Source organism: Dromaius novaehollandiae, chromosome 2 (assembly GCF_036370855.1).
Source record: "Dromaius novaehollandiae isolate bDroNov1 chromosome 2, bDroNov1.hap1, whole genome shotgun sequence".
Taxonomy (NCBI): domain Eukaryota; kingdom Metazoa; phylum Chordata; class Aves; order Casuariiformes; family Dromaiidae; genus Dromaius; species Dromaius novaehollandiae.
Window position 1 is genome coordinate 11,637,073 of NC_088099.1, and position 27,583 is coordinate 11,664,655.

General features: G+C 34.2%; 1 protein-coding gene across 6 annotated transcripts in view; it reads left to right on the forward strand.

The window, feature by feature from the left end:
- The window catches only part of DYNC2I1 (dynein 2 intermediate chain 1), a 32,042-nt gene extending 5,852 nt beyond the window's left edge, over positions 1 to 26,190 (forward strand). For 3 of the 6 annotated variants that reach the window (XM_026103279.2, XM_026103286.2, XM_064505754.1), the window contains exons 3-24: positions 346 to 775; positions 1,447 to 1,499; positions 2,099 to 2,425; positions 3,380 to 3,447; positions 5,234 to 5,291; positions 6,955 to 7,032; positions 8,250 to 8,448; positions 10,295 to 10,397; positions 13,341 to 13,470; positions 14,001 to 14,112; positions 14,500 to 14,594; positions 14,921 to 15,050; positions 15,955 to 16,127; positions 16,678 to 16,840; positions 19,733 to 19,846; positions 20,723 to 20,784; positions 21,804 to 21,855; positions 23,147 to 23,207; positions 23,451 to 23,547; positions 23,794 to 23,925; positions 24,630 to 24,853; positions 25,729 to 26,190. In XM_026103279.2, coding sequence (XP_025959064.1) covers positions 346 to 775; positions 1,447 to 1,499; positions 2,099 to 2,425; positions 3,380 to 3,447; positions 5,234 to 5,291; positions 6,955 to 7,032; positions 8,250 to 8,448; positions 10,295 to 10,397; positions 13,341 to 13,470; positions 14,001 to 14,112; positions 14,500 to 14,594; positions 14,921 to 15,050; positions 15,955 to 16,127; positions 16,678 to 16,840; positions 19,733 to 19,846; positions 20,723 to 20,784; positions 21,804 to 21,855; positions 23,147 to 23,207; positions 23,451 to 23,547; positions 23,794 to 23,925; positions 24,630 to 24,853; positions 25,729 to 25,900 — 3,033 coding nt within the window. In that variant the 3' untranslated portion in view covers positions 25,901 to 26,190. The remainder of the gene's footprint in view (positions 1 to 345; positions 776 to 1,446; positions 1,500 to 2,098; positions 2,426 to 3,379; positions 3,448 to 5,233; positions 5,292 to 6,954; positions 7,033 to 8,249; positions 8,449 to 10,294; positions 10,398 to 13,340; positions 13,471 to 14,000; positions 14,113 to 14,499; positions 14,595 to 14,920; positions 15,051 to 15,954; positions 16,128 to 16,677; positions 16,841 to 19,732; positions 19,847 to 20,722; positions 20,785 to 21,803; positions 21,856 to 23,146; positions 23,208 to 23,450; positions 23,548 to 23,793; positions 23,926 to 24,629; positions 24,854 to 25,728) is intronic. The other 3 variants (XM_064505753.1, XM_026103295.2, XM_026103306.2) reach the window with 3 other exon arrangements.
- The last annotated feature ends 1,393 nt before the right edge of the window (positions 26,191 to 27,583 follow it).

Genomic DNA, 27,583 nt, shown 5'->3' on the forward strand with positions numbered 1-27,583 from the left:
CCCAACTTTTATATGCTGTATTCTACTTTCTTTTCAAGTAAAAGCTAATCTCTTCTAAAGGCAACTGGAGGACACTAAACAGAATGCACAGTTGCACAGTACTTTTTTTTTTTCAAATACATTGAAAATGCAGCTTATGAATCTCACATATTAGTTCTTTTTACTATAAACACAAACATAATTTTAGTAATTTTACATACAAATGAAGTCTAGAGATATGTCAGCATTTTAATACAGTTTAGGAAATTAAATTCATAGTTAACAGTCCAGTAATGGATGTCTTCACATAAATACACTACACAAAATAGATTACTGAATTATAATAGAATATTTTTTATACTTCAGGCATCACAGTCAGACAGTCAAAATGAAGACAAAAAGCACCGAGAAAAGAAACTGCACAGGGAGAAGGATGTTCATGACACAGATGCTCGTAAATATGAACACAAAGACAGAGGGAAGAGCAAAGAAAGAACAAGAGAAAGAGAGAGATTTAAATCGAGTGAAAGAGACAGGGATAAGATGAGAGAGAGAGAAAGGGGAAAAGAACACCACAGAGAACGAGACAGAGAGAGCTACAAGGACAGGGTTCGAGAATCAAGTTTGGAGAAGGAAAAGTACAGTGTAAGAAAAGATAAAGACCAGCAGAATGAGAGAGAAGATAAAAAGCATAAAAGGCATGAGGTGAAGCAGATACCTGTGCAAAATAATCTGAAATCATTTGAAGGAAGAGATAAAGAACATCACAGAAGAAGAGAAAGCAGGCATCATTTTGGTGAGTTGCTTTGCATTTATGTTGTACTTTGAAATAATTCATTTACTATTTAGACAGAAATATTCTGAAGCCATATCCCACCTATACAGAGAGCATAGACAAGCAAGTTTGAGTACATGCTGAAACATATATCTTTAGAGAATCTCATGGTAATCTAGTTTTATTTTAGTGCTTTTATGAATTTTTGATGCTGGTTTTTCTTCCCCTAAAGAGGCAGTGACATTCACAGTTTTTGTTAACATTTGTCTTGAGGAGTGATTAAGCATCTTCCTGCCCAGACATTCTCTACTGAGGGATCAGTTTGAATCCCAAACAAAGTTGCAAGATGATTGTGGAAGTTAATAGCATGTATCACTCACTATTCCTGTCATTACACAAGGCAACTGAGAGCAGAGAGATCCTTCAGGAAAGAAACAGGAATAATCAGTTTTGGAAAGTGAATTTCAACTGAATATTATATTATCTTATTATTAGTTTTCAGTAAATCCAGACTCTAGAAAAATGATAAACTGTATAGTATTTGTAAATATTTTATTGAACGAGATTCAAGACAGAATTCTTATGATAGAAAGTCCATGTCACTGAAGTGTTATTTTCTGCTTGTTTGTTAGTTATGTACAGAGTTTGATTGTAATATAAAATGTTTATTAATTTATACATATATTTTCTAGAAGGAGAGAAAACAAGAGGTGAAGGGCAAGAAAGAAGACATACAGGAAGGAAGGTAAAAGAAGGAAAAGGAATAAAATGTTTCATAAAGAAAGACAAGATGTTAAAATAATGAAGAAATTTGACCAGTTTTGAGTTCCCAAGTAATCCAAGATATACTTAGACTAAGTATAAGTACAAGTGTACGAAACATATGACAACAAGATATATTTGAACCATTCTATTTCAAGCAGATACTTTATTCTTTTTTTTTTTTAAATAAAATTTGGGTAGCGAACAGATTGCTTCATTTTTGTACAGCTTCGTCAAAATTTTCCATCTGTTATTTATGCCTTTATTAGAAAGATATTTGTAAGTATACATCCTGTTTTGTGATAGAGTGCCTAATAAACAAAGAATTAAATTTGCTTGAAGAATACCAAAGCCAAAGAATTTTTTGTAGTAAAGAATGCAGTGTCCCAGAAGATGTATCATAATCTCAAGTGATACACGTGCTAGGCCATCATATGTGATTAAAAATTGGGATGGAAGATCTATGCTGGCAGATAGTTTAGGAACCTAACAAATCTATCCATTTTTGACCATTAGAATGATGAATTTCTGAGATAAAACAGTCTTGGAGAACTTTCTGACTTTTTTTTTTTCTTGTTCCAGGATAATGATACCAAAAATAGCACTGACAAATATTTAGTATACAAAGTTGAAGAAGGTGAACATGGACACAAATTACAGAAAGATGAAGAGACAGATAAAGAGAGAGAAAAGAGACAAAGAGAAAAAAAAGAACATTCTATTAGGTCAGGAAAAGAGAGTCTGTCAAAAGAAGGAAGCCATAAACTGTTTGAAAAGGAAGACGAAGAAAAACGTAAATCAAAGAGATCTAAAGAGGGATCTTCCTGTGGAGACAGAGAAAGACAACCAGCAGAAACGAATGAAAGAGTGAAAAGTGAAGGAAGTGAAAGAAAGAATTGTGATCTTAGGGTTAGTTCTCCTAAGACTTAAAAGCAATACCTTATAACTTACTGTAATTGTTAATGTTTGTTCATACATTAATAAGGTACACAGTCAAAATATTGGGATTGTAAGTCAACATTATTTGAAATTTTAGACTGACATGGTAGATTAAAACGCTGCATCTGCATTTAAGTATCCTAACCCAGAGCTGCTTCCACCCCGATATCTTAATTAGAAACTTGTCTATGTGTTAGAAACATCTTTTTCACTAAGTTCTTTATTGCTATGACATTGAAATTTTTACTAACACTCTGAAGTGGAGTTTAAGCTAGAGGTCCATACAAACGTATTGTCTGTTTTTGTAGGAAAGCTGCGTTTTAATAGGAGCTAATTTTGATGTTGCCTGTAATGGGGGCTTAGATACCTAACTCACAAGAAGACACCTAAGTATAGATGCCTTATAGTTATGGTTATATATAGCTATGGTGGGGAGGGGAGGGAGCAGAGTATTTTCTCACTGTTGTTACTAGTATAATAATGTGATGGTGTCTTATAAATTAGCTAGATTTTACTCTGGTTCTTAAGCATTGTAAGGATTTACTTAAATAAAGGAAAAGATTCAAGATTCCTTCTCTTCCTTTCCTTTCAGAAATGCAGTGTAGAAAGGGTCATAGCCAAGCTTCAGTCCCAAGTATTTAATATTTTCAGGACAAGCTCATATTACGTGTGTCATATCTGTTACTGGTGTTTACTTTCTTTGCTTACCATAGCTGTTTTGGTAGGAGATTGTTCTGATGTTAGTTCATACACAGAACTTCCTCTTACAGGCAGCGACCTATAGAAAATATCAGTTTTTATCAATGAAATAAATTAATAACTTAGAAACCTCTTACTGTTTAATACCAGTATTACTAATATATGTTTCTATATGTATTTCCTCCCAGCATTTCTGACACATGAATATTGTGACTTCTTTTACAGAGCAGTGAATACAAAAAACAGGAGAGGGATCAACAGCAAGAAAGGGAAACAAGCCATCAGCATACAAGGTACATTCAGACATTTAAAGTAAACATATGTTGTACCACATCTGTTAATAGAGAAGGTTCAGTCAGCACCAAATCATTTAGCAGTAATATTTAACCAGTAGTAATCATTTTGCAGTAGTATCTAGGATGGGCATCCTTTCTCCATAGGCATTTGTACATTATTATAGCTATTTTAAAAAAATAAAAGTGTTTTGCTTCTCAGATGATTTCTTTAAAATGTATGTATTCTTAGTCCAGTTACATTTTTTTTTGCCCCCCCCCAGATAGTAAGAGACTTTTTGCAGTCCTTGCAGAATAGAGATATCTGGGCACTTTGAGAGACAGAGGCATGTTCAGGGCAGAAGTTTTGTGTTCTACTACCGGAAAATTCACTATGTAGTTGTGTGGACACTTATAAGGCCCATGATGAACTATGTAGGACACTGTTACCTTTTTTACTTGAACTTGAATACCCATACTTAGCTGCTACTCTGGTTGCTACCTAAAATGTTAAGTATGTATGTATCTAGCAACTTTGCTGTTGTACGTAAGTGGAAAAGGTCCAGGTCGTGCTCAGTAGGATGAGTCAAATTTCAGGATGATGTTTCCAAGCTTTTCTCATTAGTATATACAAAATCTCTTAGAGAAGTTCTATTTGTGTTCTAATTATCTTTGTATTCCTTAATTCTTCAGACATATCAGATTCCTATGCAATGTTCTGAAATACAACATTAGATACATTGTCAGTCAGAATTCTTGTTCCCGAGTTCTCATTTAGCTTCCTAGCAAAACAGGAGGACAACAGGCTAGCCTCAGATTACGCTGACAGAGATAGTGAGGTCTGCTAAGTATAACTAGTGTTCCTTAAGCATCAAACAAATCAGTTTAGTCATAGTCAGTATCATTGTGGAAGTCTTTTCCTGTATAAAGAAAAAAAATGGAATATTGCAGAATACATCTGTTGGGGTACTTTCTAGCAGCAGCACTCAACTGTGTCAGTCAGTGAGACAACTACAGAAAGTCGTATTTAGTAGCTGTTGCTGGTGGGGCATTGTGGGGGAGCCATTGCTTGTGCATAGATGGGAAAGAGAAGGATTTAGCTATTTCTGAATGGCAAGGAAGGCAATATGGCTTGCTGGAATGTCCCCAAACCTTGGTTCAGCTTCAAGTTAACACTAAAATTGAGTTATTTTGGTCTGGTATGTGAGGATCTAGCCAAATTTTTACTTTTATTGTTCCCTTTTTTTATGTTTGTCAGTCCCTCCAGCAGTATATATGAATACTTTCTTGCTTAAGAAGTCAGAACGTTCTTTTCTTGAAGTCCTGTTCTCTGCTTAAGAAATCAGATAGATTGTTAGGGAGCAGAGCTGACTTTTAGTTTTCTCCCTCTCTCTGAGCCTGATAGTACTGTCCTCATAAGTATAACCCATGAATGAAGAACCCGGATTGAATGTCAGTCTATTATGTACAGCATTAGAGCACATTATATCAAACCAATCTTGGTCTTCAGCTGGCTGCAGATATTAATAAAATTAGTAGATGTGTGGGATTAGTAGTTTTTGCTCCTCAATTTTTCTTCAGTTTTGATGCAGTGATAGACATTACATTATATTTTTTGTAATTCTTAGCTTATTAATCACTTTGCTGCTTGATTATCATTTCATATCATAAAGAGAGGCCTATAAATGTATTTGTAGAAATGTCTCAACTCTTTTTTTCCTTTTCAGGAAGAAACAACTATTTTTTTCTAAACACAGTGTTTCCTTCTGAGTTAACCAATAAAAAATGATGTTCTGTTTTTTGATAGGAGTATAAAAGATAAAGGAAAAAGCAGTGGAAAAGAAAAAAAGGACACGAGACAAGTGGTAAAACTGTTTAGTTTTGGATATTAGAATGTATTGTTTTTCTTGGGCTAATGAACAGTATGCAGTTCATTATAATGCAATTCTAAGATATTGTAAGATTTATTATATTGGTCTTTTAACCTCACTTTCAGGATACAGCATTGCAAAATGGATATTTTATTTATAGATTTGCTAACCTTTTAATGTATTCAACTTTATTTCAGCATCATCTACACTTGAAAAAATAATTCTCAATAAGTGTGAAGAGTTTAGACTGATATATAACAAATCACCTACATATATTTACAATATATCATTTTTTTCTGTAAGCAGCTATCAGGCAAATAAAATGTAGTATAAGCTAAGTAAAATGCAGTTAGTAACGTAATTCATATATGCCTCTAAAACCATAAGAAAGAGGAAAGCATTTTTATATGTTTAAATGGACAGGTGCAGACAGACCCAAATTTTCAGCAAGTCTGTAGTGCAGGATGTATGAGCCTGTGTTTATCTGGACCAGTCTGCATAGATACAACCTAACTTTATTTATTTATATAAATATAACTTTTATATTTTGAGCAGTTTATAACCATCTCCCAAAATCCAAATTATATTTTGGAATATTATAGGATTATGGACCTGATCTGGGAGAAAGTAGATTCTGATCAACTACCTACTGAAGACAGCTTTTTCAGTATTCTTTTGTTTTGGGCAGCCATAAATTTTTCGAAAACATATTAACTTCTATTAAAACCTGGCTTTTTTCAAGCCTGTTCTAGAACCTGTACAATTAGATGATTAGAATTAGAAATCTTCTTCTAATTTCCAAGGTGTCTTTGTTATTCTTGCTTCCATACTGACTTTTAGCTCAAATAATTTTGTAGGGTTTTTTTTTCCCCCCAGTGAGCTTACAGAAAGCATGTATATCTGCTCTTGACTTAATTTTGCTGAGGTATTCAAGCCAGATTCCTCATTTCTCTCATCATTCTAGCAGCTGACTCTTTGTTTCAATTTCCATTGATTTTTCTGGAACGCAGTGGCCAGAGTCAAATACAGTATTGAATGTGAACTGTCATCAGTGCCTTGTGTAATGCACAGCATAAATACTTCTCTGTTTCTGAAAGAAATATATTCTTAGGTTTGATCCACACAGCTCTTACCACTGTGCTGGACAGTCATCCTGGATCAACTAATATATGCAGATTGTTCTCTTTCTCTATCCTCTAAAAATCTTGATCCTCTAAAAAGTAGAACAGTCTTATGTTCTTGTTATCATATCATGAAAACTACTGTATACTGTTGAAATTGTAGGCAACACAGCAATTTTTTTTATTTTTCCCAATAAAAATACTGTTGGAAAAGCAGTTGGTGTTCCCAAAATAGGTTTGAGTTCTATTTTGTGTTCTTATATTATTATTTTTATATTGATACTTATCACTAATTATAGTTATAATAGTTAATATAGTTAATTTATAATTATAGTTAATTAATATAATTAACATATAGTTAATATATGTTTATCTATTTATATTTCTGAACTAAGTTTTTTGCATATTACTGAGAATTATATTTGTTTGAAATGTATGGAATTTGAGAAGAACTGTTCATTTATTTAAGATTTGGCAGATTAAGATTTAATTTTTGAAGAGATTATATAATGGCTTCGTCTGTTTTACTCTTTTAGGAAATAAAAGATACCTGCATCTATAATGCAGATACAGGATTTGATAACTTTTCAACAAATTACGAAGATGATTTTGAAGTAAGTATAAGCATAAAATTGTCCTTTTGAAATAATTTCAATTATATTCACTGAAATAAAAAACATGGGATGTTACATGATTTTTTAATGCTTTTTTTTTTTTTTTTTTTTTTTTTTTTTGTAAGTGGCCTTAACTTGGCTATTATCTACAACAGTTGATAATGTGTAACTAAAATGTTATGTAGAAACTCCTGTATACATTTACTTAGACTTCATTGGGAACTAACTTTAGCTATTCAGTCAAAGTCTTCGTAAGATTCTTTTTCTGCATTTCTGGACTTCAATTACTTAAATACTTTTCTGGAAAAAAAAAGTTGAATTTCTTAAATAATCTGTAGCACATTATCAGTTTCAGGAGGAGAAAAGACTTCATTCTTTTCTATTTCAAAAATATCATAGAAGAAGATACTGACACACTACAACTCTCTTGAGAATTTGTTGAATTGAACTCTCTTATCTTCTAGCTCTCTTTTATTTACTTTAAAGTTATTTAAGATAGAAGAGTGTGCTGAATGTGCTTTCATTGCTACCCAAACCAATCACATTGTGATCCGTGTTCAACCAGGGTGGAATTCATCTCCACTTACCTTAGGTGCAGGGTTCAACAGTTGAGCTCGTCATCGTAGTATCCCTTTGCACTCAGTGGAGAGAAACAAGCACTTTTAGGCTTGTTCATATCACTTATATTAGATGTTTACTTTAGCATGAGATGAATTGTCTTAGCTATGCTCCAAAAAATTATCAAAGCATGTGCCTAAGTGTGGATTTGCAACCAGATAGTTTGGAAGCTAGATAAATTTGAGTCTGCAGTAGAAAGGCAGCTTAAATCCAAACTAGCAGATAAATAACTTTCTATGCCTATGACGCATGTATGCTACTGACCATCATCATTGTCTTTCTTTAAGATATACATATAAATCCTACCTTAGGATATTTTAAAAAAATAAATGGGTTTTTGGGAGATAGTGAGAAACAACACTGTGGGATTGTCTTTTCTTGATTTTAAATTACCACAGACTTAAAATATGTTTTTTTCCTTTATATCAAATAGTTATTTTTAAAAGCTTTTCAGTCAGGGTGTCAGGGGGTTTGTAGCCACCTGTACGAGAATTTTATTTTTATGGGGAATGCATTTCATAATGCCTTTAAAACATCTTGAAAAATACAAGATACGTAATTCATGTTTATTACTTATTAAAAGTCTGCTATTTTTAAAGGATTATGAAGATGATTTTGTTGATGGTAATGAAGACAAAAGTGGTGAAGAAAGAATTGCAGAAGAAAAACTAAGAGAGATTTCTATTTCCAAAACATCAGAAATTGAAGAAATTCAAAGAGCAATTAATGCAGAAAATGATAGAATTTTTACTTCACTGCCACAGAAAATCGAAAATGAAAAAAAGGAACCAATCATCGGTATGTGACTAGGCATTGGTCTTTTTTTATTAAATGTATGAGTAACACACAAAACTCCTCATGAGTAAACAGGCTACTTTTTCTAAAAATCTGCCTTAAGGCAAAAATCTGGTAATCTGTATGAGTCACTTTAGGTTGTGGGTAAGTACTGTAACTTTCACATAGCTAAAGAATGATTCAGAGGCATTACTAATCATTTAAAATGTGAAGTATAAAAATTTACATGTTAACATTTAATATCTCTTATTTTGGGTAAGAGGAAGGTGGGGGAGTCTGGGTTTTGAAAGGTGGAGGAGTGGTAGAACAGTTTGGGTCTTCCTGTGATATGGATTGGCCTTTTTCCTTGAAATATGGTTGAAGCCACAGCTCTGGTCAGGAAGATGAGAAAAGTATAGATACTGTTTTCTGTGTTGCTTTTAAAATTAAAGGAACACAGCATTTTTTTTTTTTTTTTTGAAAAGTGACTATAAAATTGCTGTCTTATATTCAGTTGATCTGACTTCTGTGAGTGCCAGATCTATCTATTTAGCTGACTACAGCCCTGATTCCCCTTTGCGCAATTCACTTGTGAATAACTGTATGGGAACACTGTGCAAAAGAATTTTACACAGCTTTTTACTCTATACACCACACTGTACAGAGTACCTCAGAGCTAATAGTTGTGGAAGAATGGGATAGAATTTCTGCAAGTCTTTACCGCATCTGTAGAATTTCTAATTGAGTTGTGATTGCAGGGTCTTTGGAATTTGACTTGACTTTCAGTTTTCATGTTGTTGTACTGTACTGAATAGGCTTTATTTGGTTTTTGAAAAGCATTATTATGTAAGTATGTCTCCCAAATAAGGAGGGAAAATTTTTTAAGTGCTTTTGTGTAAGAACCAATATATTGTAATACGGATTTCTTCTCGCAGAAGATTTATGCATTTCTTGTTGTTTTGTTTTTCTAATAGACAATATAGAATTAATACCAGAGTCCAGTAAACAATATCGATCTAATGAATGATATAGAATTCTAATATAAAAGCAGATTTTAAAATTCTGAATTATAGCATTTACTGCTTTATTGTAAATTACACAACCATCTCATTTGACAAAGTTGTTTTTCATTTTGGTTAAAATGGTTTTTGACCATTCTGGTAATGATTTTTAGAAGTTCAAAAGCACTTTACAAGTATTATCTAAAGAAGGCAGTCTTCTTCTGAGGAAGTTGAACGTCATCAGTACTGACTGGGAGTTAGCTATTAAAATCAATTGGTTACATCCTAGCCAGAACAGAGTGTACAATCAAGATGGCATCAGGTATCGTAATCAGTCCACAAACTACTGCTTTTCAAACAACAATTTTCAATGTTTTGCTTGTTCATCCAAGAGTATTAGCTTCTTTTCTGTTGATACGGTTGTCCATTAGCTGTAGTGACCAATTCCTGTGTAGAGGTGCAGCGTTTACTGCCGTCGGTTAGTCTGGGTGAATTTGATCTGATTTAAAATTGCTCATGCAGCAATTTACTGTGTACAGGGAAACAAGGGACCTGCTAATGGCAAAAAAAACGGCTGATAGTTTTAAGAAGGAAGAAACTGGATCAAAGTTTTCTAAACTAAAAATTGCAGTAGTCACTTATCTTTAATTGACTAATACATGAGCATAATAAGAGAAAAAGCCTGGCCTGTTAGTAAAGTTAAGAAGCTTATTGTAGCCATACTGTGCTAGAGGCTTTGTAATATGCAAACTAGTAACATTTAGTAGCTGCATGGTAATGAATCTGTTGCTTTTTATACTTGCTGCTTTACATTTTAATGTGGTATAAAGTGTGAATTATAACACTAACAACATTTTATAATATCACAGAAAGGCAATATCCTCCTGCCAGGAGCTCTTTCTGTGGAATATTCATGGATTTTGAAACGGCAAACCAACGACAAAGTAGCCAAAGCATGGCTAGTAAGCAAAAGTAAGTGTCTTTTAAATTATGTACACAAAATGGCAACTCGCCATGTAAGATACCTTTTCCTAATATTTGAAATATGTGAAGTTTATAAACTTGCAGCTTTTAAAGTCAGATATTTTGTAACCTAACAGTAATTAGTTTTTAAGTACATATAGCTTACAGGCTTTTCTATATGTGAGTTTTATAATAGAAATGTATATCAGTATCTGTATATCAGTTTATGTGTATCAATTTATTACAGAAGGAGTTGCCCATGTGGTCATGTCTCTATATGATTCTTCAATCACTTAATTAGATATCGACTTCTAGTAATGCAGAGCAAGCCTTTTAGCTTCTCTTAGAGCTCTGCACAACTGTAATCTCTTGAAATAATCAAGACTCTATATGGTACATACTATTGCCAAAATAGCATATTCCATTTTGAGAACAGCACCAGTTGGTGTAAAAACATGTTATTACTGATCTAGATTTGAGACGTCTAAGACAGCTTCATGTTAAAGAATCAAATTGATGCCTGTTTCTAGTGGAACTTACCAGGACCTGCAGATTTAGATAATTTCTGTGAAGCCCAGTACACATCTCCAATTTTCTGTTACGTTAATTGGACACACAAAGCAAGAATAGTAAGTTTTAGTGATATTACTAGATTACATTGCTTTGTATATACATTAGAGGCTAGTGTTCACATAAGAGAGCTTTTATTGACTAGGCGGTGTAATTCATCTTGCCTAAATTTATATACCTAAATCTTATGCAAGTTCATATCTCTAGACAGTGGAGAGAGATGAGGAACTTCAGAAAGGCATCTGTCTGAAGAACTGGCTTCTAAAATGCTTGCCACTCTCTACTGATACTGATTGTAGAGGGAGTCTGGACAAGTAGTTTAGATAAATAGCTTTAGAAAACTAAACGTCAGTAAAATGACCCATCAGATCTAATTCAAATGCTTTTCATGCAAATGCATATAGCCTGTATAGATAACTAGCTACGTATATTACTTTGTTTATATACTATCTGTATAGCCTGTCAAGATAACTAGCATTTTCATAGAAAAAAGAAGAGTTTGGGGGAATTTAAGGCTACAACAATACATTGCTACCAGTAGATAAACTTAAAGCATTCTGTAAATGAATAGTGACACTTTGGAATTGTCAGCATTAACACTGAGGCTAATTTGTTTCATTTAAGAATTTGTCTGAATGTCTCAGTAAGATTTGTCACTAGGAAGCAACTTTTGTGAGTTTGAATTAATCTCAGCACTCCTTGTCCGCAAGGGTTGTGAAGAGTTGGGGTAGTAGGAAGTAGAAACAGAAACAAAAAACGTGGATAAGAAAATATCATAGATGTCTTTAAGTAAGAAAAAGGAGATGTGGAAATTGCCCTGATACATGAAGAAGAACACAACCTAAAATGTTGGCAGTGCAATGCCACTCACGTTGCTCTAGTCCATTCAGTTTCCAAAGACTATCTTACTGGGAGGAAATTGTAACTAAAATATGCATCTGGAAGACTATTTAGGTATGGAATTACTACAGACTCATAACCATATGTGGGTTGTATTTATAATAAGCATACATTTAAAAAAACATGAAAGTGGAAGAGAGAGAGAAAGAGACAAGAAGACAAAAATTTTCCTATTGTCTAGAAATCTGTACTGTAGCAACAGAGTGGAATTAACATGTAAACAGACATCTGTATCTGATTTAAGCAGTTAACTCTTAAAATCAAATAATATCTTAAGTGTTATGACATTAAACTAGACAGATCATCATGTAAAATGTGACAAGGTTGACTGTACTGCAGTTATCCACACTTCCTTACAAGTGGGGCAGTAGGAATCTCACTCTAGTTGATGATAACAAGTAATATGACATAAATATTTTTAGCATGTTGTCAGAGCAAGATGCAATATAGGAAGATAGACTTAATGTCCGGTTAATAATCTAAACGTAGTTTTATTTGTGAGAAAAGATGAAAAAATTAAGAGATGAGGTTGGCAAAAATTAAAAGGAATGAGGTAAGCTGGATCACAGAAGCTATAAATAAGGCAGGTAAGTTAATTTTTGTCGTTCCGGAAACTGAATTTAGGAAAACAGAAAGATTTGGCAGTTCATAGAACAAAGATTCAGGTATCTCACAAAGTGTGTGATGTGACAATCTTGTTCTAAACAAAAGAAAAATGTGTGTGGGAAAAATACATCGTATACATCTATCCTGAATGCTCATTTTCATACAGTTTAGCATGAGTCCTCTAGTCCAGTAACTGATGGTTTTTGGAGGCCTACTGTTTGTGGAAGAGGTCAGTGTTCATGTCCGTAGGTCATGAATCAACAATAAATTCATTTCATGTATATACTTAAAATATATTTTAGGATTACTGTTACTGTGATTTGCTTTCCTGTTATGTGTAAAGAGGAACAAGTTAAAGGCAGTTTATTACCATTGGAGGTAGCTTAGGAGGTCATTCAAAACAGATTTGTATAAGTCTAACAAAAACAAACCTATTATACTTCATCCTTGTAAAGCATGTGCACTCATAGTTGATGCAACTTACATAATAAAATGACTTGAGTATTAGCCATCATCCTAATTGCAGAAAGAATTTAATGTTCATCTATTATCTCACAGAATAGCTTTTGAGTAGTTCTTCAAGATGTTTCCAGGCTTCTGAAAATTTGGGCTTGTCGGTATAATAAACCATATAATTTCTCCATTTTCAAATATGATCATTATCTCTGTCACATTAAATGAGAACTCAGCAGTATTATATATATTTCTACTGATATATATTTATCTATGAATTAACTTTGGTACAGTTTCAGTTCACATGAGTCAATGTATTGTTAAATCTGTAGTATTGTGCAATATCAGGTAATTTTTCTTTTAGAATACCATATACTTAGTCTTAACTATTTTTGTATTTCTCTTTTGTAATACTTTTTAAAGAAAACGGAGTTCAGAACTTCTCCACCTAATTGATCTGGACTTCTCAGTTAGTTTTACATTACTGGATTTGCCTCCTGTAAATGAGTACGACATGTATATCAGGAATTTTGGTAAAATAAACACTAAACAGGTGGGTAACTGATTTTTAGTAATATTTAAATCTTGAAAGTGCTGATTCCTGTTTTGGAAAATAGTTTTCCTTACAAAAGTAAGTTACTAAAGCTAATAGGACTGTAAAGTAAAAAATTAATATTTTTTATCTCTCATCCTTAATAGCCATAAAGCAATAATATCACATCTTTTTGGCCAGACAGGCCATATTCCACCTTTTTCAGTTAGAAGAGAGCTGTCTTGTGTGTTCCTTCCCCATTTTATAATGGACTTTCTGTACATTTGTGGCTCACTGTGCCAGGAATGCTGGGCTTAACATTTGTGCACAATGTAAGACTTCCTGTATTTTTGCAGCACATCCACCACTCCTGGACAAAATCTAGTTGACTCTGCATGCACTGGCTATACAGCCTGTGTCACTTTCCTTGGATGTGAATTCACAAACAGAAGAGGTTGAACTCATCAATTAAGAAATGAATATTCAAGTTCTATTCAATTAAGTTCTGTCATTCTTAGCTGCGTTACCCATATGTTATCTTTCTACTTTAGGCTTATGTTCAGTATAATGAGGATAATATTGAGAGAGACATTCAGACTGAGGAAGTTGAGACATTGGAGAAATGGACACAGCATCCAGGAGAAGGTGCCCTTGTATCTGGAGGTGAACAACATTTTAATCATAGTCTTGTCTAGATGTACGCACATAGGCTTTCTCTTTTGAACCCCCTCCGATTGTCAGGATTTGGGGCAAGTTGTGCCAATAGCAGCCTACTGCAGACACTCTGAATCCCCTGATTTGATCCCATCCCCTGATGGATGGGGAAGGAAGAAGTTCTGTCCTTCTGGTTTGCTGTTTCTCTTGGCAGGAGGTAGGATTCTCCAACAGATCTTGTCTTGCTGTTACTGCTGAAGTTACTGCCATTGTTACTGCTGAAGAAAAGTTGATTTGTTATTCTCATCGTTCTTAAACATTACATTGTTCTTGCAGTTTTATTAACTCATTCCTTTTTGAAACCTCCAGTTTGGTTTTGTTTTTTGTTTTTCATAGGTCCTATAAACAGCCAGGAGATGTCAGTGAATAGTGCTCTAACACCTAAAATTGATTCACAAAGATTAGCAAATTTTCTCCAGTCTGCTTGCCAGGTACACTTACGTACTTAATATCCTTGGGGAGCTGTGTGCATAAGCATGCAGTGTGGTAGATCACTTACAGTACTTGTTCTGACTAATTTAAATAAATGAATTAAATAATACTCATTATCAGTGAGATTCATCTCTCTGCAAAGGAATGGAACCAGAGCTGTGCAAATTTTACAGCTGTATTAAGCCCTACTTGCAAAGATATAAAATTAGCAAGAGAGTTGATAAAACTTTATTAAATTCATCCATGTGCTTTTGCAAGCTACAAATAGCAAAACTGAAAGATAAGATGACCCTTTTATTTCTGTAAATATAATTATGTTTGAAAGGTGATCGCTGTTTTGCTAGAGGAGGATCAAGTTGCAACACAACCCAGGTGGAAACTAAGATCTCGACGAACCAGTCTGTCTATTAGTGATAGCTGTTTCCAGTTAAATACTAACCAACCATTCCTCCGTGGTAAGGGAACTTTATTATACACCTTTTAGTATACAGTGTGAACCCTTCTTCCTTATGCAAAGTGCCAGGCTCTTTATTGTGGCTGAATTGCAAACAGCACATATCAGGATATAAGGATAATGTAAAGCTCACTTCTTTTTATTCCTCTAATCTTGCTATAACTCTGTGCAGATTGATTTCACACAGGGAACATCAGTGTGTGGTTACCATGGAGCCAAAAATATACCAGTGATTAGCATGACGTAGGGATGTCCTGGGCGTATTTTCTTGATCTGTTGTTGAAGGCCCGTCCCAAAGGATATCATTTCATTTAGGCTCTTTTTGTTGGCAGTAGGTCACAAGTTACAAATAAGGCAAGCTTACTGAACTGGGAGAGTATAGCCTGATATATTTGAACCGCAACTAAATCTTCCCCATATACCCAGTAAAAGTTCAAATGAAAAGAAAACGAAAATTAAAACACCCATGATTAGGAGTGAGAAGACCGTTCACAACATGATAAACATGCATTTTCTAGCATGAGCACATATGATGAAGCAGAAGAATGCATATATTGATTCTGTAGCCTGGCCTGTGCTCTCTGTTTCCTGTTTGAGACTGAGCTTAATTTTCTGTGTATATACTTGCATCAGATCAGACTCTTTGATTGGCTCACTTATGCCCAGATTTCTGTTAACTTTCTGACTCTGTTCCTTTTTGCTTCCTACTTCCTTTCAGTTTTTTGGACTTCTTGTTCTGTCCCTCCTCTTTTCTGGTATAGCATCAGAAGCAATCCACTGTTAATAGATATTTTCTTCATAATTACATCTTAGCTTCTTTGATTGTTGCTATAGCAGCTTATTATTCTTTTTCAACTACAGTGAGCTTTCCTTTTTTTCTTTCTTTTTTTGTGTGTGTGATTTAGACCGAAAAATATCCTGCCTTTATGTCTCTCAAGTTCAGAGGCAGATGCTGCTTTCTGCTCATGGATTACCTGAGAAGGCAGGTGTTACTTTACTGAACAGAAAGAGCATCATATGTGTCTGGAATGTCTGGCAGCCTTCCAGTCTTCAGAAAGTTTTAATATGTGACTCAGAGGTATGGTTTAATAACATTGTGTAGTTGCCTATTGAACAAATGACTTTATTATGTATGTTTTGTTCTCCTGTCTTGCTGCAAGTGGTATTGTCTTTTAAAAAACACATTTGCCCAAGTGAGTAAAACCCTACCCTCATCCATTTTTTACTTTAGTGGTAGAGCTTTGTGATCGTCATGCTTTTTTTTTTTTTTTTTTTTTTTTTTTTCTCTCTGACTCCATTTCATGACTGGAGAGCAAACAGAAATAGAACAGCTGGATTAAAGGTTGCCAGGACTCGTTTCTACCTACAGCTCTTACCATACAGTTGAATCACCCCTTTCAGCTTCGCAGCAGTAGATATAGTTAACACAACAATTCTTTTGGAAAGAGAGGGCCTGCTGGAAGTTTTCTATCCTATTTCTGTTTTACCTAAGTTGTCCTTCTGTAGCCAAATTCTGTAATCCAGCTTTTCTGGATTTGCATGTCTAGGAAGAGCGAACATATTTCAAGTTATCAAATTATCGGTCTGTTTCTTAATTTTAATGGTGTAAATTTTTCCTGGCTTAACAGGTGCTAAGTTGTTGCATTAGTCCCAGTAAAACAACCTTAGTGTTCGCTGGAACAATAGATGGTTCATTGTTGGTGTGGGATCTTCGGGAAGACTCAAGAATGCACCCTCACATGACGTTCAGCGGAACTGACTGGGCATTTAGAGTTCCAACATTTTCCACTGGTTAGTACCTGCGCGTTTTAATTCATCATTTCACAGGCGACAAGACTGTCCACTGCAAGTTCTGCTAAGAGCTTTGTTTTTCAACAGTCCAGTTTAGCCACATCAGAGATTATATTTAGTCTAGTAGAAGTTACCTATCAGTAATGGCTGTAAAGGAATATAAGCCAGTGTAAAATATACACGAAGCAATGAGAATAGAGAGGTGGATCGGATGCAGACTCTTAAGGAGCATTTTAATACTAAAATGGACTATTCAGCCACAACCTCATCTGCAATCATTAGTGTGGTCAATATACATCGTGTTATCTGCCTTAATATAATTTGCATTTCTGTTTAATATACATTTAGCCCCACTTATTAAGATGGAGGGATTTTTAAAAATGGAAGTAATTTAAGACCATGAAACTCATAGTTTTTCAAAAGTCATTCAGAGGCTGAATTCAGTTTGCAAATTACACCACCTAAATCTGGGTGTCTCTGTGTAACTGCATGCATGTGAGATACATATCTAAGTGCATACATATATAAGATCTGTTACAATCAATGGAGTGCAACTCTATGGGATCTATGGAGCTATTCAACTCAACCTAATGTAGATACCTGTAACTGATGAGCTGAATTGATTGTATTGATCACATTTAGTTCACTGTAAAGATCTCGGAAAACTAGCTCATATATAGGCACCGATGTGTCTTAATCTTCATGTTGAATATCATCCTTACACATTTTTGAAAATCCAGCCTATGTAACTTTATCACTTCTGGATTCTCTCTAGATACTCTAAAATTTGAGTCAGGATTGTGGTCATTTATTGCTTATTAATCTATCAATTATTATAGCAATGTATAATCTTAGAAATTTCTCATTTTTATTACATCTACAAGTGTCTTTTTACGATATTGTCAGCACAGGATATACAAATACTTCTGGGGATCACATAATTGCAGGCAACTAGCATATGAGCTAATAATAGTACATCAGTCCAACAATTAAGGTTGCATATGAAGGCCAAGTGTCAGAGGTGGCCTGGATAACACAGCAAGCTGAATTCTGACTTCCGTAGATTTACTTTTAGTCTTTTGTTGAAGGAATTCTGAAGCTGTGCCTGAGCTTTGAGGCCCAAGAGCTGTCTGGTCCAGATCTTGCTTCCAACATACAACTGAGACATTTCTAGAGATAGTGAACATGTGTTTTCATCTAGCTTGCCACATGAGCAAGACCTCTAGCATTGTGACCAGTTGGGAGTCACAGCATGTTCCTTCCAGGTTCCTAATGGTAGAGGAGTAGAGCAACAGAAATAATGAGGTAGTCATTCCATAGTATTCCCTAGTTTAGAGGTGGCCTAAATTAGTGTTGCAAACATATTGGGAGCCAGAAGAAAGTTTACTTTTCAAAAGTGCTTTTGGGTGACCTACTTTCACTTTCATCTTTTTACATTTTCTTGACATTGTGTTTCTTTTTTCTATACTTCTGATCCCTTAGTATATGATCAAAATAATGTAGACTTTTGTAAACTTCCTTGTAATCTGCAGGCGACAAATTCAGAAGTTCACGTAGGGCACATAAATGACATACTAGAACATCTAACCCAAATTATTTGATTCTGCAGCTGAACTGGTGCATCAGAGCCTTACAGTTTTATGAATCTGATGGAAGTCAATGGGTCTTTTTGTCTATTACCAAGGTTTGTCCTTGCAGATTTATCTAGATGAGTGAGTCATTACTCTTAGAGTAGTTTTAAATGTATGTAGTTGTATCTTAAGAGATCAGGAATGAGATGCATGTTCTGTCAGTTTGACTCTTGATTTATCTTAATCTCAGGGGTGAATTCGTGCCATTTTGGCTGGCACTGTGTTGCACCCTAGAGTGGAAAATAACCCATAGCAATTGTTCATTTGTAACTTTATTATTGCAAAGTGAGTCCTCCTTTATTTTTCCTTCTTTTGTGCAGGAGCTACCACTTGATGTATACTGAGATATTATTCTTAAAAAAAAGGGGGGGGCAAGGGGGAGGAGACACACACACATGACCATCTCTTGTTCATAAACATATCTAATTGCAGTAGGCATAAAATATATATTAGGTGTAAAGTATATATTGCAGTAGGCATAAAATATATTTTAGTTTGTCCTTGATAGATTTTTTTTTTTTTTAGGAGATTTAAGATTTTTGGTCTTATGTTGACAGTGTGCCAGTAGTCAAATGTATAGTATGCCAACAGTCAAAGGCATGTATGTGTTTTCATCTAATTGCTTACATAAGCAAACAGATTTTCATGCTGCATTCTTAGGTAGCCGTATAGCTTTAGTTTTGAATGAGGTTAAGTTCAATATACAGAGCAAGTCTAGAAATCAAGAGGATCTGACATATTGAAATTTCTGTAAATACACATTTATTCTAAAAGCTTATTAAAGGGTAAATACAGATTTTCTTATGGTGAACTCTTTGTTTAAGGGTAATTACTTTCCACTAAATCATGCTTTGGAAGAGCCATATTATTTCAATTTTGTCTTCCCTGTTTAGCAAACAATTATTTATTGGTGCTTATGGAGCTTGAAATTAACGTAGTTCTCTTTATGGAAATCCTGAAACGAGAGATTTTAACAAAGTGTCTCATTCCGTCACGTAAATGATGCAGCAGCAATTTGAAAAATGAAAAGTAAAAACAAATGGTGAAACACTGATTTACTTAGTAGATTTTTTGCTCATTTAGGAAACATTTCACACTATTGTGTTTGAGACTTTCACAAAGTAACTTTTTATGAAGTTCATTATTTGTCATTCTTTCTTTGTAATCATCATAGTCCTATAAGCCAAAAAATGATTAGGGTTTTGTTGATGTTTTTGTTGAAAATAATATAATGCTTACCTTTAATTATTGTTAATTACAGATGGTATTCTAAACTCAGTAAACCACACCTCTTCTGTACTAGCAGTGGAACCTGTCTTAACCTCTCTCTACACTGAGCAGAATTATGGTCTCTCAGGCCTCTCTTATCAGGAGGGTATGTAAACTGCTCTTTAAAGGATCAATAAATCTGATTCTTTCTTTAGGTATCTAGTAAAGAAATATATCCTAGCAGATTCCAATTCATAATTGCATTCTGCCTTTTAAGTTCTCTGTAGCATCAATTGCATGCAACATCCATGTTGATTTTCTGGTTTCATTTTTATGTAATGTTCATTCAGCATAGTTTTACCACAAATGTGGGTACATGCTTGTTATAATCTCTGTTTTTAATACAATATTTTGTTTGTCCATGCTAAAATGAGTTATCACCCAAAAACTCCTTCTGGAGATGGTCTCAGTGCTTCTATAATATTCCGAAGAAACCTATCTAAATCAGTGGAGCAAGTTGTTTATATTGTTTTTATCTGATAGCATGAAAAATATGTGACTGTACTTGGCAGTTCTCCCGTGCGCTTTGCTTTAATTTTCTTATGACCAACCTTTGCAAAGAGGCTTTAATCCTTATGCCTCAAAATTCTCAGGCAGCGTGCTATATGAATCCCATTGCAGATTTTCACCTTAAAATCCGTAATAGTCCAAAGAAATGTGCTGCACAATGCAGGTTTTACAAGTTTTAATCTCATTGCACTTTATGTTCTGTTCTGAAATACATGCAGAATCCACATATTTTAAAAGATGCAGAAAGAGATTATTTGCCTCTTTGGTAGGACAAGCAGAACATACTAGTTTCATGCCTTTTTCTCCATGGGCAGAATTAGGCATTTTTACTTTTTATGCCACTGAGGGAAACACAAAACTTTCAGAGGATGTATTAGTCTGGGAAAGGTTTAAAATGGTTTAAAGGTTTAAAAGGGTGTCTTTTAAGATGAAGGTAGTATATAAATATAAACTGTTATTCTTCCTTCCGTAGAAATGTCAGGCTGTCCATTCCAGATAGCTTCAATGGATGAAAATGGAATCCTCAATATGTGGGTGAGTAATATGTGTATGAAAAAAGAGTATCACATGTTGTGATAATAATATGCTTCTTCAAATATAGCAACACACATTTGGGTTTTCTTATGAGAATTGCCTCCCTGAAAAGTACAGCAACGCTACTGGAATTCTCGTCAAAATCTTTGACCCGCCTCCCTAATGCCAGGATGTTAAACTGTTAAACAGGTACAGGAATTCATGAAGACATGTGATCAGCGGTTCTGCTTCATAGGAATATGTTCGCATATTTCTAGTAATTGGATAATGAACTTTGATCCTCTTCCACCCACCTACTTTATTTTATTTGAATCGCAGTGGTATCGGAGACTGTACTGAATGTACGTGGGAAGTCAATTCATAATTTATATCAAATAAGTGTTCAAGAGGCAAAATGTGGAAATCTATAGATAAAATTACCCTTCCTAAAATATGACAGGTGGTTAAGCCCCAGGTCTATTGCTCTTTTCCTCTCACTGAAATGTCTTCTTTGTACCAGATGTTTTCAGTCTTTCTCTCATATAGCTTTGTCCCAGGTATCTCTGGGGCAAACCTGTTGTTTGCATTTGAGTTAATCTTGTTTGAGGAACTGAATGGCTTAGCGGACAGAATGTTTTCCTTCTAGGTGGATAGTAAAGTTCCTTAAAGCTCTAAGTAACTTCAGTAGCAGCAGATTCAGGCCCCATCAGATCTGCCCCTTCCACTTCTTGAAAGGGTAGTGAAAAGCACAGGATTTTTTTTTTTCCTCTTACACAGTTGCCAACTAGTGATTAAGTATAGGAAGTGATTTCCCATTTTCCGCCTTATAACACTTACAGCAGGGGATATACAGCAGACATTGGAAGCTACTTTAGCATTGCATGGGATTGAGAGGGATGGAGAATCTACCTGTAATCACTGTAATGTCAGGCTTATCTATCTAAACATTTCTTTAGAGTTATTTCTTACAACTAGTTAAAAGAAAAATTACAGGCTGGTAAATATTTATTGTTTATTAATGTTGAATATTGACTTTTCAGGTAGTCGTTGAATTACAAAAAGTTGATTTAGCTGGTTCACAGACTGATTTAGGTAAGTACTGTGCATCAGAGAGAATTAAGTGCGTGAGTTTTGTAATTATGAAGTTACTGGGAAGGAAGGGTCAGTGATGACAACTAGTAGTTCAGATGAAGGCAAAATTATTGAGGTAAAGATTAATTCTGAATAGGACATATGTCTGATATTCTGGATTATAGGTTAGGCACCATGAGTCTAGTCTTCACTGTTATCTGAATCTCCTCTTCTAATCTCTTACTGGCAGTTGCCACCACAGCCAGCCACATTTCTTAGAATGTTAAAGCAGTTTTCTGTGTCCCTCTGATAGCTCTTTTTCAAGGATTATGAGATTTTATGTCCTTCCGAGTCTTGCTGTTCTTTCTTTAACTTTAACCAAAGATTTTATAATGCTTTTATTGTTGCCTACATCTCCATTTTGATAATTATCATGACAGTTCTCTTTTTGCGAAGGTGCTTAATTTGGTCTGAGATGAAAGATCCCATAAAAACCAAAAGAGCAAAGTCCGTTCATTTTGAGTTACCTGAATAAAGAAAAGTATATTTTTTGTTCTTTGAACAAATCTGGACTGACATAGCTAACTGGAAAAGGCAGCGATTAAAATGCTGACACCTTTTAAAATATATATACAAAGAATAAAGTAATGCTTCGTATTATATACTAGAAGTTTTGATCAGTTTTGTCATTTATAAGCTCTTATGCATTGTGTGGCTATATTAAGTTGCTACAGCTGGGTTTTTATTTCTCTGGAGAGGTACAAAATGGAGTATTGGACATAACTGTACTGTTACCAGCATTCATCTTTTCCTCTTCAGAAAGTTCTCAGATTTTAAAAATTTGAATTATTTGGGCTATTATTTACTAATAAGTAATGTGAAGCAACTTTATGGAAGCATTATTACAGTCTCTCATTACAATAATTTACTGCCTAGGATCCAACTTACATAAATGTGCATTTTCACCATTGATTGAGTTGGCTTTTGTAGAGTAATATTGCATCATGCTATGTGCATACTATAAAAAAAATAGGTAATCGAGTTCATTTTAAACAGAAAACATTTCCCTTTCTCTGTCCTTTCTTTGATGACTGTCAAAGGTCACAAGTTTTCAGATTTGAATTCTGAAGTAACTATTCTAAACAATGCAAGATTTTTGAATATCATGAACTATAAGAAACAATTTAATTATGAAGTTTCCTTTTTTCTTAGCTTAGGTTTTAATTTTATGATAGTACTTTTTTAGTACCAAGTTCTTATATCAGCTGCAGTAAAGTCTTTATTGCTTAAAAATTATTTTTTGTAATTTTAGGTTTAATTCCTGGAGGGAAAGTGAAGTTAGTACATAGTTCTACTATAGAATTGAATAGCAGGTAAGAAAACTGTGGCTTTTAGATTTTACATGTGTATCTCACAAAGCTAATTTTTCGTATACCTTGTTAAATTACTGTTACGTGAGATACATTTAACAGTATATTCATTAGTTTTTTTTTTTTTAATGCACACTTTTCCTAGAGATGCTGATACATATTTTAGAACAACTAATGTACTTGCATAGCTTTAGGAGGCAAGTTCCTCTATATTTATATCATCTTTTACCTTTATATTTTCCCCAGCCTTTTCCCAAAGGATATGTGCCTGAGAATGCCACAAACACTGACAATTAAGTTTTTCTCTTCTAATCCTAATCATTTCATTGTTGGAACAAACATTGTGAGTAATATTCTAAAATGCATTTCACTTTTATTTTTTGGTTTTGAAGGCTGCCACATTTACTTGAAATTTTACCAGTGCAGCGTATATAAAATTCATAACTTGAGGCTATTATTAAAATTTAGTCACATTTGCTTGCTATTAAGGCTCTTTTAAGGCAGCAGCGCTGTGAAATGTTTAACTTTTTATTGTTATACTGATAATGCAAAATGGTTTCTTTTGTTATTTTCTTCATATTATTCATAGGGCCTGGTAGGCCATGGTACAAGACATGATTTAAAAATTCCTCCAAAGTTATTCAGACCCCAGCAGAGTGGACTAAGATCAGTAAGCGTCAATGCAATTGATTTCTCCCCTTTTGGAAAGCCACTATTTCTGGTACGAAAACATTTTAATTTAATGAGAGTGGTTTTTTTTAATTACTTACTGAAAAAAGATTTCCAATTTGACATATTTAACTAGATGTGATAAGTGGTTTATTTTACTAATTCACATCTGTCATGAAGGGTGACAAAAAAATACTGTGCTCTGGTATTTGAACTTAGCTTTGAAAGAAGAAGCAGCTGGCTTACAGAAATAAATGGCAACCTCACTTTAGCCTTTACCTTTATAACTTATTCTTTGTTTTTACTGAAATTCAGCACAGCTAGCAGGTTTTTTTGCTGTAAATGTAACCTCATCTGCTTCCCACTCCTGTCATGTATGCCTTAGTAACACAGTCATTTTGGAGACAGGATATTTCTATTGCTATGAAAAAATGAAAGAATGCTGTGGAGTAGCTGTGGGCCTTCTGTGCCCTGCTTCCTCTTCCCGTCATTGCATTGCAGTTACCTGCTGACAGCCTGTTGGGGTATGCCTGGCTGGAAGTGTACCCATCCTGTGTGTGGTCTGGTGTGTTCAAATTTGGCCAATCACATTTAGAATTAGAACTGGATAGAGTGAAATATGATAGACATTTGCCACTTGAATCACGTAATTAATTTTATTTACATGCCTGATGTTTTCGAGAACAGAGTTGTACTTTTTGTCCTGCTTAGTTTGTTTCTTTCTCAGGCACTATTTTATTTTTGGCTGTGATATAGGTTGGCTGTTCTGATGGAAGTATTAGATTGCACCAGATGACATCAGAGTATCCCCTCATGCAGTGGAATGACAGCACAAATGGCCAGCCAATTATTGCCCTGCAGTGGGCTTTAACAAGACCTGCTGTGTTTTTTGTCCTGGATGCATCATCTAATATTTATATTTGGGACCTTCTGGAAAATGATTTGTTGCCTGTGGCAAAGCAGGCTATTCCATCAGATAAGTAAGCACATTACACTTACTCTTTTCTTTTTTTTTTTTCTTCAATAAAATATTGATATTATTATCTATCTTTTGATTAGAGTTTGTGGGGCTTGCTTAACTTCAAATTTCCATTAGAATTGCTTTTCTAAGTATGTGGCTTTTTTGTTTGTTTTTCTTTTAAACTGCTTTAGCTGTGGAAAGAGACATTATAGCTAGTGAAATTTTTTTTATGCTTTTTACATATTTTATACAGTCTGAAGAAGGAAAAATAATGCTAGTATAAATTAAAATCAGATATAGTGTTACTAATGGGACACATGTCTGATCATGGAGCAGTTGCTGTTTGTATGTAGAGAAGAGCTTTGTTCCCACTAAAATCACTGGACTGCTTAAGTTCAAAGGTTGTTGAGCCAGGATCAATCTTTAAAGCAGTCAAGACATGAAGATTTGGAGAATATTTTAATTTGCCTATATATAATAGGTTTACCAATATAAAGCAATATATTGTGTTTATTGTCACAAAGAAAACAAGGATATTTTTGATTAGCTTGTATTCACCAAGACTAGTGTCAGGGTAGTCTCACAATACTGGTTCATCTTTACAAGCCTGAAATAATTTTAGAGTAATGATTAGAAGTTGATTATGGAATCTATGAAACAGTGGAAGAATTCTCCATTCAATTGTATTTGCATTAAGTAGTTGCAACAGGTGATCTCCTGAAAAGCTGACTAACATGCTAGGACTTGAAATAGGGATGAATTTTACAGTATGACAATAAACAGGAAAAAAAATCATTTAGTTAATTTTAAATGATCTGCTAAATACACATTTGAAAAAAAACAATTTTCATTCATTTTGTCTTGATAAAAAAAACAACTCTCTTTTGATTTCAGTGTTGTTACTATGGCTATACTGGGAGAACCAGAAAAAACAACCGGTCTGTTAGGAATTGCACTGGCCAAGGAATCTGGACTGATAGACATTCAATATGTAAAGAAGAAGTGGGCATTACATCAGCCTGGGGAATCTGAAAAACTACATCTGCTTTTATTGCAGTCCTTTTAGAAACAGGACACCTGTCTGAGTGTACAGATTATTGCAAAATATTTAGATGATTTTGACTGTAATTAAAAGATTTGTAACGTAATTTTGTATTTGTATATACTTTGCATATATTTTGAAGAGTATCAGTACAGTATTTCAGCTGAAAAGATATATTTTTATGATTAAAATGACAGGATCAAATTTAGCAATATTGTCTTCAAAAAGATGATGAACTGTACTTCATTATTGAAAGGATTCTAGATGTGTATATTTAAGAAAAAATACTGAAAATATATTCCTATAAATTTCAATGCTGTTTCTCGTTATTCCACTCTGAAGTAAATGACAGCAGTCCTTTGTTGGTCAGCATAAACTTGTGCCTCTGGATAAGCAACCTGAGTGTATTGAGACTTTTATTTTTGGGCCTCTTACACAATAATGCTTGGGTAAAACTTTCTTATATCTACCTAAATCATTATTTAGACATACCAGAGTACAAATTTACATTGCATGGTACATTACCTCTGATTTTGACCCTGAAACTTTGCAAAAGGAATACCTAAATAGCTTGAGTTCTGATACATATACTGTTTGGATCAAACAGCGTAAACAACTTGCAAGTAACATTTACTGAAAATCTAAATCCTTTGGATGTTTGTAGTGTTAAGGTTTTCTGATGTAAAACCGAAATACTGACTTATTTATTGCTGTAAATCATTTCCATTATTCTTGTAGTGAAGAAAAAGATAGTTGTCTTTATTATTTTGATTTCTGTACAATATTGGCAAGGTTTCGGGACAAGTCCAAGCACAGAAAATGTCTTTAATTTTTCCAGCCTAACAATTTCTGATTTAAAAAAATTGAAGAAAACCATGATTAAAGGGAGCGTGGACTCACAAAATAAGGACAATTGGAAGACGCTGTGTTCAGAATTCAGTGGGTATATAGTTGTGTACGGTCTCCTCGTTAAGTAGAATGAAATAATTTGTAAGTTCTAATTAATTTATTGCAAAATGTTTTAGAAGTGTCTAAATTGTTACTTTAATTGAGCAAACTCAAAGTGGCCACATGGTGGTGCCAAGTCACAGCAGTAAAAATGAGTGCCTTATATAAACAACATACACTACTTTGAGGGCAAATTTGTTGTAGTCAGTTACACATTCCCCTTTTCTGGAAAGGAGCAGCTGCAGTCCAGACAGCCTGGTAAGGTATTGGAGTCATGTATATTTTAGTGATACATATTTTAGAGAACATTTTCGCTGTCCTTGTTCCCTGGTCAGCCATACATTTTTTTCACCTCCATAATAAACTAAAATCACCCTCCTCATCTTCATTACTGGGTTTATAGAGTAACAATATATTCTTCATGCACATGAGTCTGAGCAGTGGTTGGTTTGCTTGCTTATTGTCCAATATTCATATTGAAGCATATAAACTGTGGCACTGTGAAAGCTATAGGTTAGATGCTTCAAGATGGACAAGTCTGTCTTCTTTACATCTGCAGTAGGTGTGAAGATTGTTGACCCTATAAGTTAAATTATCTAAATTAAGTAGCTTTAATAATCCAGATAGCAAATGGCAGGTGCTTCTTGCAGTAAGGTAGGAGAGCATGGCACCTGAGACTCCTAGTAAAAAAGCAAAAGCCAAACACGTACACACAAACACACACAGGGAATGCTCCTCTCTTCACCAATCTAGGGTCAG